At 39.8% G+C, this 12,603-nt stretch overlaps 1 protein-coding gene across 2 annotated transcripts in view; it reads right to left on the reverse strand.

The window, feature by feature from the left end:
• Positions 1-2,572: 2,572 nt before the first annotated feature.
• LOC149167033 (uncharacterized) overlaps positions 2,573-12,603 on the reverse strand; it is a 105,077-nt gene continuing 95,046 nt past the window's right edge. The window contains exons 4-7 of one of the 2 annotated variants that reach the window (XR_016260903.1): positions 7,588-8,149; positions 5,003-7,331; positions 4,782-4,911; positions 2,573-3,048 (exon numbers count right to left, since the gene is read on the reverse strand). Coding sequence is in view for 1 of the 2 variants with exons in the window: in XM_089432846.1 (XP_089288972.1) it covers positions 4,882-4,911; positions 5,003-7,331; positions 7,588-8,149 (2,921 nt within the window). In the remaining variant the exon portion in view is untranslated. Of the gene's footprint in view, positions 3,049-4,609; positions 4,912-5,002; positions 7,332-7,587; positions 8,150-12,603 lie in introns of those variants that run through there. The other variant, XM_089432846.1, reaches the window with a different exon arrangement.

Below are 12,603 nucleotides of genomic sequence, written 5' to 3' on the forward strand. Positions count from 1 at the left end.
AGAAGTACATACTTACTGGTTGAGCTAAACAATCGAAAAGATTTTAGACATCCCCTTGTGTACATTAATGACAAATGTTACCATCATTGTTTGATATTATTGGCTAGCCCTTCTCAAAAAGATAGCATCCCACATATAAATATAGGGCCTACCAAACTATATTCAACAATAAAGTGTGTATAACAAGTAAATTTAAGCTTACATTGCTTGGTAACTTTTCACTCTACAACCTTAATCACCCAACCAAAAGGGTATGGATAAGGGAAATCATGCATTTCTAAATTATAATTTAAGACTACTTACCAAGTCTTTTGCAATGAGGCTTAGCTCCGAACAAAAACCGAGCAAATCATCTACCTTATTTTACTTAAATGTAAATCTTGAGATGGAATAGCATTAATATCCTTCTCCTCCTTGTGATGGTGGTTATTCAAGTTCACCTCCTTCAACACCATTGTACATGTTATCTTTTCATCCACAAATAAGTTGGTTTTTATCTCCCTTCCTAATTCCATTAGAAGATTCTTCTTCTTGGATTACCCTTGCGTATGGGTCTTCAAATTCAACTCTAGATGTAATTTCCAACATTTTTCTTTTTTGCGACTACCATGTTGCAATGACCATAATGGTTATTGGAGTCCTTGCACACATGCAATGGTAATAGAAATTTACAACACCAAAAATGCACCAGAAGTTGATGGCCCAAATTTGATAAAATCAACACCATCTCTAAAATGTCCCCAAGTCTAATCTCCCCCATCTAGATCATCAATAAATTCATATGGTACATATGTAGACCCATTTTCGATTATCAATTGTCAATCAATGTCATCAATGATAACCCTATTAATGTCTTAATGGAGAGGAAGATAGACAAAAGCATCAAAAGAATAACTTTGGGGGGGGGGGGGGGGGCGCGCGCGGCGCCGAGGGGGATGCTCAATGGATATGACAATGGATTGAAGTAGCAAAGGGGGATCAAACAATGAAATCATCATCATCCAAGAGGGTAAAGGGAATCTCCATTGAGAGGAGAAGGCCAGGTAAGTGTACCTAACATGCCCTGAATTCAAACCAACCATGTTGAAACCCAACAAAAAAAGGAAACCAGTCTCGAACACATTGTCAAAGTGCATGGGATGGAAGCAAACTTGACCTCCACAAGATCACGTAAGATTGTTCCCCTGCAACAAATCATCAATTGTGACATGAAAAATTATACTCTCTCAATGTGGACCCCTGACCCTCTACCCCATAGAACATGGTTAGTGTGATGATCATGTCAAATAGATAGCATATTAGTGGAGAGGTCTTAGAAGTATGTGTGGAAGCATTAGCACTTAAGAATTGGAAGAGACCCATATCCATTACTAAGTTTGGGTGGAGAAACAAGCCTCAAATTGACCCTAGACTCCATGAGATTAGCTCCCAAATAGGTGTAATCTGCGGCAATCTTGATTTCATATACACAGAAAAAGAAACTAAAATTTGACATGGCACTTTTAGATGCATTGAAGATTATGACCCTAGTCTTGCTAAGATTCACCATCAACTACCTACGATCACAAAAATCAGCAAGGGTATATGGTCCCCACTACAAAGCCTCGGGAGAAGAGGCCAAGAGGACAATGTCAATAGATAAGAGGAGTAATCAAAGCCTAGTTTAGGCAGTGACCATCATCAATGTTTGGTTTATCCTGGAAGAAGACCGTTGGTTCATCAATATAAGCACTAAATAAGGTCAATGAGAGGCAACCTTCCTTCACCCAGATGCCCTTTTAACGACGAAATCAGACAGGTCATGAATATTAAACTTGCCAATAACAGTGTCATAAATATTAATTATAGTTGAGATGGGAGAAACATGGATGCCAGTATCACAAGGACTTTAAAACAAGGAGTCCCTCTGTACATAATTGAAAGCCTTCCTATGGTCCAAGAGACAACAAAAGACTGTAGAAGAGAATTGCTAGCTTCCTTAATATCTTTGAGTGTGGATATGTAATAAGTGGTTTAGTAATCACCCTTGAACTTTGAGCCTCTCCAATCCTCATGTTTACTATAGCATAAAGTTTGGTAAAAGTGTGCCCAATCATAAGTCTATAGTTATTTGAGTCCAAATTGTTCCCTGATTTGAAAATGAGATGGATGATGCTTTGAGACCAAGGAGGAAAGACGAAACATATCGCATGATTCAAAAGGTCAACAATATGGAAAGCAAGAGGTTCAATACCACGCTTGATAAATTCTGCATGAAATCCCTCATTTCTTGCATTACTAGTTTTCATGATCCGCGCAACTCTTGCAATGTCTCCATGAGGGAAAGGGTAACAATAAGTGGGAGGAGAAGTTATATGGCTGGGGGGCTGGTTTGGTAAGCCATATAATGAAGTGGCATGGAAGAACCAAGAGTGGCGGTCAATGTAGGGTGGAAACAATGATTTCTTAGGGATAAGAATACTCCAAAGAGACAAAGGAGAAGCACGAAGGGCCATGACCAGTTTGAATATCCTAGTGGCAAGGAATTATCACTTTTTTCACAATAAGAGAGAGCAATAGATACATCAAAATATACATAGATAGATTAATTTAATAATGACAAAAAGTTGTGTTAAAACATCAATTTGCCAAATTGCAACTACCAACACAGTTTCCAGTGTACAAATATCCCCTTCAAAGACTGTTTCTTCAGAAAGTATTCATTGACAGTCATCTGAAGATCGTTTGATTATCATTTCCATTGTCATCAATCCAACCGTTGTTTCCTGTGTTAACATGCTCGTGAAGCAGCATTTTTTATATGAGAGAATTTATGTTCATGCATATCCATCCCATTCATCCAGAACTGACACCCCAGAAAAGTAATGCTGATTAGATAAGGAAATTTTTTAGGGATGGGGAGATGAGTAGATTTCTAGATCAGCATGTAGAAAACATAAAGGATATGACATTTCTTGTCGTAGAAAGCTTGTTAGCGCAACATATTGAACAAGCGTATCAATCCTGCACTCCTCCAGTAGTATCTTTCCAACTCCTTTCCCACATAAGCTGAAAGCAACATAAAATTTCACACCTATGAAAATTCGCAGCCTGCCAAAGCCTGACTCAAGGACTTGAACAAAAATGAATTCATCTTAATCAAAGACTTTGAAGCCAAGGAATATATAACGATAAGATAACATAATTTTATTAATGTTCAACAAATGACCACAATAGTAGGTGAATGGTAATCAAAAGTACCAGAGCTTTCTCAAATGAAAACTAGTGTAGCTCGTACATATCGGCTGGATCATCTCTTTTATGACATCCGAAATTAGAAAGTTTTTACAATTGACTTAAAGTGATGCTCAAAATAAAAAAACTGTTTGAAAGGAGACTTCCAAGACATGGTAGAGATGGGGCAAATTGCAACCTTCCAAAGAATGCAGCCTTCTTTCAAAAGGAAATTTGTGAACAATGCATGCAAGTTCAAGAAATGTAAAAAGAGGGACATGGAGTCCATTCAATGAAAACATGCATCTGATGTGAGAGTTAAGGAGATATCCCACACTATGTTGTACAAAAAAGCAAGGGACAACAATGAGTCAGGACTAATGACAAGATAAACAATAACTTATCAAGAATATACATGGCTATCACAAAGATGAAAACCATATGATAAATCTAAACAGAGAGTACTGTCAAAGAAACTACAATTGCCACCATCTCAGTCTAACAACTCCAATCCTACAACTCGCCACCTTCTTTACAAAGTCACGAAGATATCTATTAGAGATTGGTTGTAATTCCAATTTAACAATTGAGCAGACTTGGCCGTAGTCCATCAGCCCACTATAGTCAATGGAAGTTCAATGAACTTATTTTTCCAATCAGTATGTCTATGACAAAGTGAGCAAGATCCCTACAAACAACAGCTATTTTATATTTGCTATTGTCTTTCACCAAAGCAGGCCAAGGTTTCAAAGACAGTAAACTGTAAAACAAGCTCAATGGTCATATATGTTCAAATGGTTCAGATGAAGAATATATGTGGACCACAAATTTCTAAGTTACAAAAGTAACAAATCATAGAAATTATTAAAAATTTGAAGAAACGTTTTAAGATAGGCCTAAAAATCTACGATAGCCATGCTGATGCCAGATAGAACATCAAAAGCAAAAGCTTTGCAAGTACATCCAATATTACATAGTGATAGAGCACAATATCTACAAAATTAATCAAACCAGATAGGACAAATGGGAAAGTCTTAAATAGCATCAACGACAATAAAAAAAGTTCCAAATGCCTAAGGAACTAAATAATAAACTTATGAGGGCACCCTCAGAAGCTAAGGACACAGTTCAGCATTGTATGTATCCTGACAAATGGTTTGTGTAATCTCTTTAAAATTCAAATGACATAAATAAATCATCAAAGACTGTGTGCTATATAACACCATTGTTTTGTTTCTGAGTAATTATTATCATGAATCCATTCCAAACAGCTTCAAGTATAAGACCCCATACAGATCAAAGGTTTGACCGAGTCTATTATGCAACTTTCATGTCAAAACTGAAAGATGCTATTCAAAAGATGACATATATATTTAACTCACCTCTTTCATAAATCTCTTAAGATATTTAGGGCATCACCTCTCACAAAGTTCTGTACAATTGTGCCCTTCTTTTCCTCAGAAAATATCACCATAACATTGTTTATGACAAACTTGCCCATGCATCTTAAGTTTTAACACTTAAGACCAAATGTCTATTGAAATCGAAAGTGTGAGGCATTGACTTACCTCTAAATCATAAATGCTTCAACCAACCCAACTGCGGGGCATGTAGTTGTAGAAAAAAACTCCAGGGAATAAATGATTTGTATTTGGTTATACGAGTACTTCAACCTTTGACATACTTTTCAACATACCCCTGCATGAGAAATTGTTTAGACATATCAGAACTCATATTGATGTCAATACAACTGCTCAAGTAGTCTAAAATTTCACTTTGGAAAACGCACCTCAACAAGTTTTGTAAACTTAACACGGGACGACTCCAGATACTGCTCAATTCTCTCTTGAGTATTTGGTATTTGATGACTTTGCAGTGACCCTGCAACCTTATCAACAGCTTTTTTAACAACTGTTTTGAATTCCTCCTTGCTCATGTGGCCTTCCCGCCATGTTGGCTTCAGTATTTCTTTTGCAAACTCTGCCAGTGCTGTTCTAAAAGCTTTCAATGCCTTCATTTCCTTAATATTTTTGCTTTTCTCATTTGCATGTGTCTGATCCACATCAATCTCTCCAGCACCTGCAGTTGCTACTTCCAATGGATGACCATGGCTCCAGCCCTTTGCACCTTCACGGTGGGGGTTTTCATTATCAACTGTACCTACTTCAGCATCTGTAGCTGCTTCAAGTCCATCAGCTTCAAACTTATGATCAGGCTGACGGAGCAAACCAGTTTTGATCCTACCACCATCATGTTCAGGGCCAGCATTCTGCAATCGAGGATTAGTATCCAACTCTGTCATAGCTCCTGTAACATTACCATGTTCTCCTCCACTAGAGCCAAATAACTTAGATCCAAAAGGAGGCTCAATACTGTCATACAAAGGATCATATTGGCTTCCTGGTGTAGAGGAAGATGTATGGAGAGTTGATTGAACAGGTACAGATAATCCTCCATGTGAATAGTGGTATGCCTGCAACTCTTCAGATATGCCAAGTGGCCTTGAACCAGAGGGTGTTGGCTGGGGTTGCGATCCAGTCCTATAAACTGTTGGTGGCGAAAGAGGCGACCTAGGATGTGGCTCTCGCATTGCAAATAGTAATTCAGGATGACCAATGCGGTTTGGATTCATACTGAAAGAACTCTCTGGGTTTGGTGCACGACGTTCTGCCAGAACAGAATGCTGTGAAGGCTTGTCAAATAAAGAAGAGCTTGTTAAGTGTCCCAGACGAAGAGGATCAGAACTACTCCTCAAACTCGCATGTGATGACAAAGATGAGTTCACAGGCAAGGAACTGCTATGATGGATGGAAGGATTTCTAGAGAGAATTGATTCATATCTTCCCATTGAAGCATTCAGCCGATGAGCAGGCAAATCTTCTCTAGAAAAGGGATTTGGATGCATGTCTTCTCTTGGCAATAAACCTTCACTACGAACTCGAGAATTTTGTCTTAGTAAATGCTGAAAATGCAAGTCATCCCGAAGCATTGGAAAAGATCGCAAGTCTTCATCTCGAACTCGTGAATCACCTCTCAGCAGTGGCTCTAGAAGAATATCCTTCCTCAGCAGATTCACACGTCGGTAATCATCCCTAAGTGAAGGTGGTACTCGTAAATCATCCCTAATCAAGGACCGACCATAGGCACCTCCTCTAAACAAAGGCTGACTACGCAAATCTTCACGAAGTAAAGTATGTGCACGTAAATCTTCACGAAGTAAAGGATGTGCACGTAAATCTTCTCGAAGCAAAGAAGGTGCATGTAGATTTTCTCTGGAAAAAGGTTCTGTAGATAGACCTTCCCGATGTAAAGCTTTTGTACGTACATCTTCATGAATTAAATGCTGTGCCGGTAAATCTTCTCGGAGAAAACCTTGTGACCGTACAGCTTCCAGATGCAAAGGCTGTGGACGTAGCCTTTGCATCTCTTCCTGAACCAAAGATAAACGGTGCACCTCCTCTCTTGGCAAACCATGAGCACGTGAATCCTCGCCACGTAACTGTAAATATTGTGCTTGTGAGTCTTCTCTTTGCAATGGTTCTGTGTCTTCTCGTGACAGGGCCTGTGGTTCAAAGTCTTCCTTTCGCAAGGGAAGTGGCCTGAAGTCATCCCTTGGCAAGGGCTGTGCCCCTGACTTTTCTCTCTTCTGCAGAGAATGTTGAAAGATCTCTCTATCTAAATGTGCAGAATACGACTCTGAAAAGAGATCAAGATCCCATTCTGGTGATTTCTTGTCTTTCCCAGAAGAATCATCACTTTTGGTTTCCCCCTGGTTGTTTTCCTCTCTTTCACCAGGGTGCTCATGCCCACCTGAATGCCCACCAGGAGAAGTACTCTTGAGCTTGCCATCTACTACAATTGAGCGTTCAAAACCACCAAGAGACCCCGGTAAATCTTGTTCCATCTCTTTTTCCTGTTTGCTCTTTTCACTTTCCTCATCAGAATAATCTACAATATTGTTAACAATGGCCTTTTGATGAACAAACTCACAAGAAGACCCTTTGTGGCACACACCTCTGGCAAAATGCAAACATATTGCTTTGGTTTTTTCATCACTATTCCTGCTATCTCCTATCCTCGGTGACTTGTTCAAGCTCCCGCCATGCCTTGGAGAGCGGCTGAAACATGCATGTGAACACGTGAAAATTTGGAAAAAAATATTAGAATGAAACTATGTGATTAATGATCTTCCAAGATAATTAAATCACACCATGTCATATCCAATAATCTCATACTCCCATATTGAACATAAATTTAAACAAAAAGATCTGTTCATATTGTACAGATAATAAGAAAAAAATTATGAATGACACTAACGATGCCTGCCATGGTACCTCAGCACTAAACTATGGGCAAACAGGTTTTGCATCAAACCTGCGAGATCTCAATCTAGAGCCTGCTGGTGACTGGCTTTTGCTGCTTCTGCGACCTTTTCTTAATTCATTTGCACTGTAAAGTACCTCATCTGATTCACTGTCACTTGCCCCCTCTTTTACATAGTTTTTAATCCTTTCCTCTCCTTCCTTTGCAGGCAGTTTTCCATCAATGATTTCATGACCAGGATCTTTTGTAACATCAGTATCCCATGAGAAAGGCTGACCCCAATCCTTGAAATAGTTACTAGTTTCTCGCAATACATTCCTATTGGGAGCTTGCATTTCATTGTATTCATTGTATCCAATATTATCATCTGCCATGTTATCTTGACTCTTTCGAGCAAATCCACTAATCTGCAGCATTTTACTGTTTTCATATATTGGCCCTATATGATTACGTGCAAGATTTGCAGCCATCATGTCCTGGTTAGTTCTGTACAGATCATTCTCTTCTAGCATTGCATTAGATCCAGCTTCTGGCACACCATTGAAAGAAGAATTCTTGACAATCTTGTTGTCAACAGGCTGGTCATCAAACTTTGCTGTTTGTCGAATTTCTCCTGGCAAAGATCCGACCGGGATCAGATTATGCAGACATGGTCACTAAAATGCCACAATGTCTGAAAGTGAATCCACAAATAAAATTACTTCTAAACATGGAATTTTATGTGACCGTCAAAATGGCATGCCAGAGCTAGCAGAACCCAAACCAAGGTCACATATCCATTTAAGCAATAAAACGTAATAGCCATGGCCCAGATTAAAACCCTTAAAAATGGTAGTCTAAACTTTAAATATAGTTCCAGAAGGTCAACACTAAACATCTCAAATAATTCCATGCTTCTGATCATCTGTTTAGAATAGACAAAGTAATGAAATGCATGCTCATTCAAGTTAACAAGTAATTATCTATGATAAATCTTGGTCTAGATTATGGGCACATATTTGATTTCTTAGACAAAAAAATTTAGATTCTAAATCTTTGACCCCATAGGATAGATATGCTTTTATAGGAGCTGCACTCGCAACTCCTCTGATGTACTAAAGGCAGTCCAAGGTCACCTGATGTATCAAGTTAGGGATAAGAAACAAATCTAAATGTTACTCATATTAAAATGTTCAATTTCCCTAGGGCCAAGGTTGAAACTAAAAAGAGCAAGGTCAAGGACCAAATTGAAGAAACATTGGTCACCATGTGCAAGAAAATTGATAAACTATCTGATGAAATGAATGCTAGGGATAATATGTATATGAACAAGTTCACCGCTCTAGAAAAGGGGCAAAGATCCACTTCCTTTCAAAGAACAAACCCTTTGTCAAGAAACATAATGAGGAAGGTAAGCAGGCTCAACGAAATGTCCCTAATACTCTAGCCCCGACTAATACAGAGGGACAAGAGGACTCATCTTCCGATGAATATCAAAGTGATAGTTCCAGTGAAGGAAGTGAAGATGAGGAAGGTGGTGAGCAAATGAACGTAGTCAATGAATCCCAAGCTTTTAACATTATATTAGGTGGCACATATACTTATCCTTCCTTTTAACTTAAGGAAAGACAAGATGAAACTATACTGAATACAGAGGATAGTGGAAGGTTTAAAGACTTGCAATATTTTAGAAAGAATGACAAAGAATCTTCCTCTAGCTCTAAAACATCAAAGGGGAAGGATCTTCCTCCTAAGGAACCCCCGAAGAAGGATCCCCCTAAAAACGATAACACCAAAAATGATCCTCCCAAAGGGGAGTCGAAGCACAAGACCAAAGGTAAACAAGTGGAATTAAACATTGATGTCGGTGTTGCTGTGAGTAAAATGAGTATTGCAGGTTCCCATAAAGGAAAGCGTAAAGATCCCAGCCCCCCAAAGAAGGCAAGTGAATGAAGCTTTGGGGCTTGATGAAGAGGACTCGCCTATCATGTTTCAAAATATCCACTTCACTAAAACCAATCCTAGCCATGAACCATTCCTATTGACCTTAAACATAAATAACCTTCTTCTCCACAATTGCATGTTGGATTTGGGGGCCTCCGCAAATATTATGCCACTTAAAGTCATGAAGCAACTGAAGTTAAGTATCACCTAGCACTATAAGAATGTATGTGCCTTTGATTCTAGATCCATTCCCATTGAGGGCCTTATCAAAGGCCTCCAAGTAGCATTAGCTATGAATGAAGAAATATATGTGCTCATGGATTATCAATATACCTAATGTATGGGGAATGTTGTTGTTTAGAAAATGTGGCACCACAGTGGGTGGTCCACTTCAAATGGACTTATCCTACGCCACCATCCCACTGCTTGATAGGACTCCATTCAGTCTTTATAGGGAGCTCCAATTTCCAACTCATGTTGAAGACCTTGGTCTTCTTCCATATACTGATAAGCTTCCTAAACTTGAGGAGTCTAACGCCCTTGACAGTGGACACTCATCCCCCTCAAGTCCATATCCTTAAAAGACCTAACACTATAGAAAATAAACCGAACAAGAAGTGGGTGCGGAAACCTCTGAAAGAATTCAAGGTTGGGGAGGTAGTGTTGGTAGACAAAACCTAGTGCCTATCAAGATCCATGGTAAGGTTGGTGAGGGATACTATTACATAGCAAGACTCGATGACGAGGTTTGGCCTAATCCCATCAAGGCTAGTCATATCACCCCTTTCCTGGACACTTGACATTGTACTATATGAATGCTAAAGCAGAATGCATTGCATATTGATGTTTGCATAGCTACTATCATCATATCATGTTCTCATGTTAGAATAGATGCATTTAGATTAGACTTGCATAACAGAATAGATTTTATTTTATGTATGGCTATTATTATTTGATGAAAAGATAGGCAATAAAAGTATGCCCAGGATAGATGCTTCCAACGTTGTCTGTGATGTGCAGAATACAAGTCTACGGTCCCAAAGTATTTGTTGGTGTTCTCATGACCTACCATTCGAGTACATGGTTCATGCACTCTACAAAGAGTTCATGTCACAGTTGGAGCCAGATGTTACCCCCCACCAAAAGTGGGTGACCCCATAGGAGAATTTTCTCCTAGATTTATCTTTAGCTGGTAGCCAACAGCCCCTGATAGCCACCAATGTAGCCAAATTGTTGTGCCACTTGATCTTAGGTCCCTGAGCCAGTGATATGTCCCCTAGCCCATCTGCTAAGAGCATATGTTTGAAGGTGGCCCATCCAATCCTAAAGGTACGTTTTCATTTTGCAAACCGGTGCTTATGATTTCTTTTCCTTGAGCACATTGGGCATGGATTATTGGGTGACTTGGAAGGAAGAAGGATTTGACTATAGTTTTGTTCCCTCACCTTAAATGGGGGGTTAATCCTCAATCCTAGTCCCGTGGGATCTCCCTTATTGGCTTATAGCTTAGGAAAGGCTCTACTTGGGAAACCTTGATTTTAGTAGCCCAGTCTCATTTTCCTATTTCACATTTTTCACTCAACTCCACACAGTACAAACCCTATTTCATCATCTTCACTCTTTGGGTCCACATGACCACTAGGTCCACAAGGCTCTGGTGCACCCCCTCCCTTGTGGCTCTGGTGCACCCCCTCCCTTGTCCACATGTTTGGGTCGGGCCTGGAAATGTTGCCTTGGAGGTTGATGAGGTTAAAAAATTGTTAAATCCATATCATGGCCACAAGCAGGAAACAAAAGAAAAGAATATTAAAAAATGCAAAATATGGTCGGGACATTATATTAACGCATGGAGAAAAGCCAAACATGAGATCTACCCGTTTATTATGGCCATCACACTAGTTCCTAGGGCCTCAAGAGTGCCCCCACATCATTTAGGATAAATGAACCCATGTACATCCCATCCCCTAGTGAGCGATGAATTGCCCCACCTTAAGGGGGTAATAATTGCTTATATCATACACAGCATGCTCTCGTCTCCTAGAGCCCCAACCAGTAATAAAAAAGAAAAATCAAGAAAAGAAAAAAACAAATGAAGGGTGGAAAACAAAGGGCAAGGTAACTCATGTACCATGATTGTTGCCTCCCACATCTATAAACCTAAATATGTGGATATCCCTCTTCATTACCATCCTTGAGCCATGGCATTTGGCCTTGAGACCCCTGTGTCAATGTGTCCCTATCCATTCCATCGCCATTCAGATGACCCCTATCACTTAAAGGATGTACCTTGGACTTGTCTTTCCCCTTAGAGGTTGGGAACACCTAATAGGGTTGTTTATTAGCCACTCCTACCTAGGGAGGTAACACTATTACATGCTCAGAGCCCCAAAATTTGGAAACCCATTATAAAGTCTCATTTGTGCCCTTGATTAACAAGCTTGGTTCACTTAGATGCATTAATGAATTATTGTACCTGATAGTGAGGACGTGCATGGGATCTTATATGTAACTGGCAGGTGGTTTCATCATGAGTTGGGTAACTTAAATGGGGCTGGCAGGTGGTTTCATCATGAGTTGGGTAACTTAAATGGGGCCCATGGCCACCAGAGCATCATATTAATACTTGTTGGGGATGTGTTGAGAGCCATGCGACTCCATCATGCGTTTGAGCATCATTTCATGCCATGGGCACCCTCAGCTCCTTCACCATTTTGTTCATTGCCCCACATTATTCGTGAGATGATGCACTTGGACAGTGTACCCCTACTGGCTTAGCATGATCATGGTAGTTGATCTGAAGCCCAAAGGAGGTTTGTCTCACCCTTGAGACATGGGAGGGCAAGCACCATCGTCAGAGCCTTCATTTGGAGTATTGTGCAGGCTTTTCTTTCATTAGGATACCCATGAAACCAGTGTTTGTGCCCCAAAACCACTTTGGAGCACCACATGATGACTTGCATGGAGATTAAGGGGCCATCCCCTTGTCCATCATTCATGGAGCCCTCTCTCTCATCTTGGCACCTAGAGGACTCAACGTGGCCTTCCAATGGCCCTACAACATCATTTCAACTAGTTATTAGATGATTGATTCATAATTTATTGTAGCTACTTGGTCATCTTATGACCAAGGCCTTATTTTTCCAC

This window comes from Pinus tabuliformis, chromosome 5_1 (genome assembly GCF_031772625.1).
Source record: "Pinus tabuliformis cultivar Carrire ecotype Pingquan chromosome 5_1, CPIR1, whole genome shotgun sequence".
NCBI lineage: Eukaryota > Viridiplantae > Streptophyta > Pinopsida > Pinales > Pinaceae > Pinus > Pinus tabuliformis.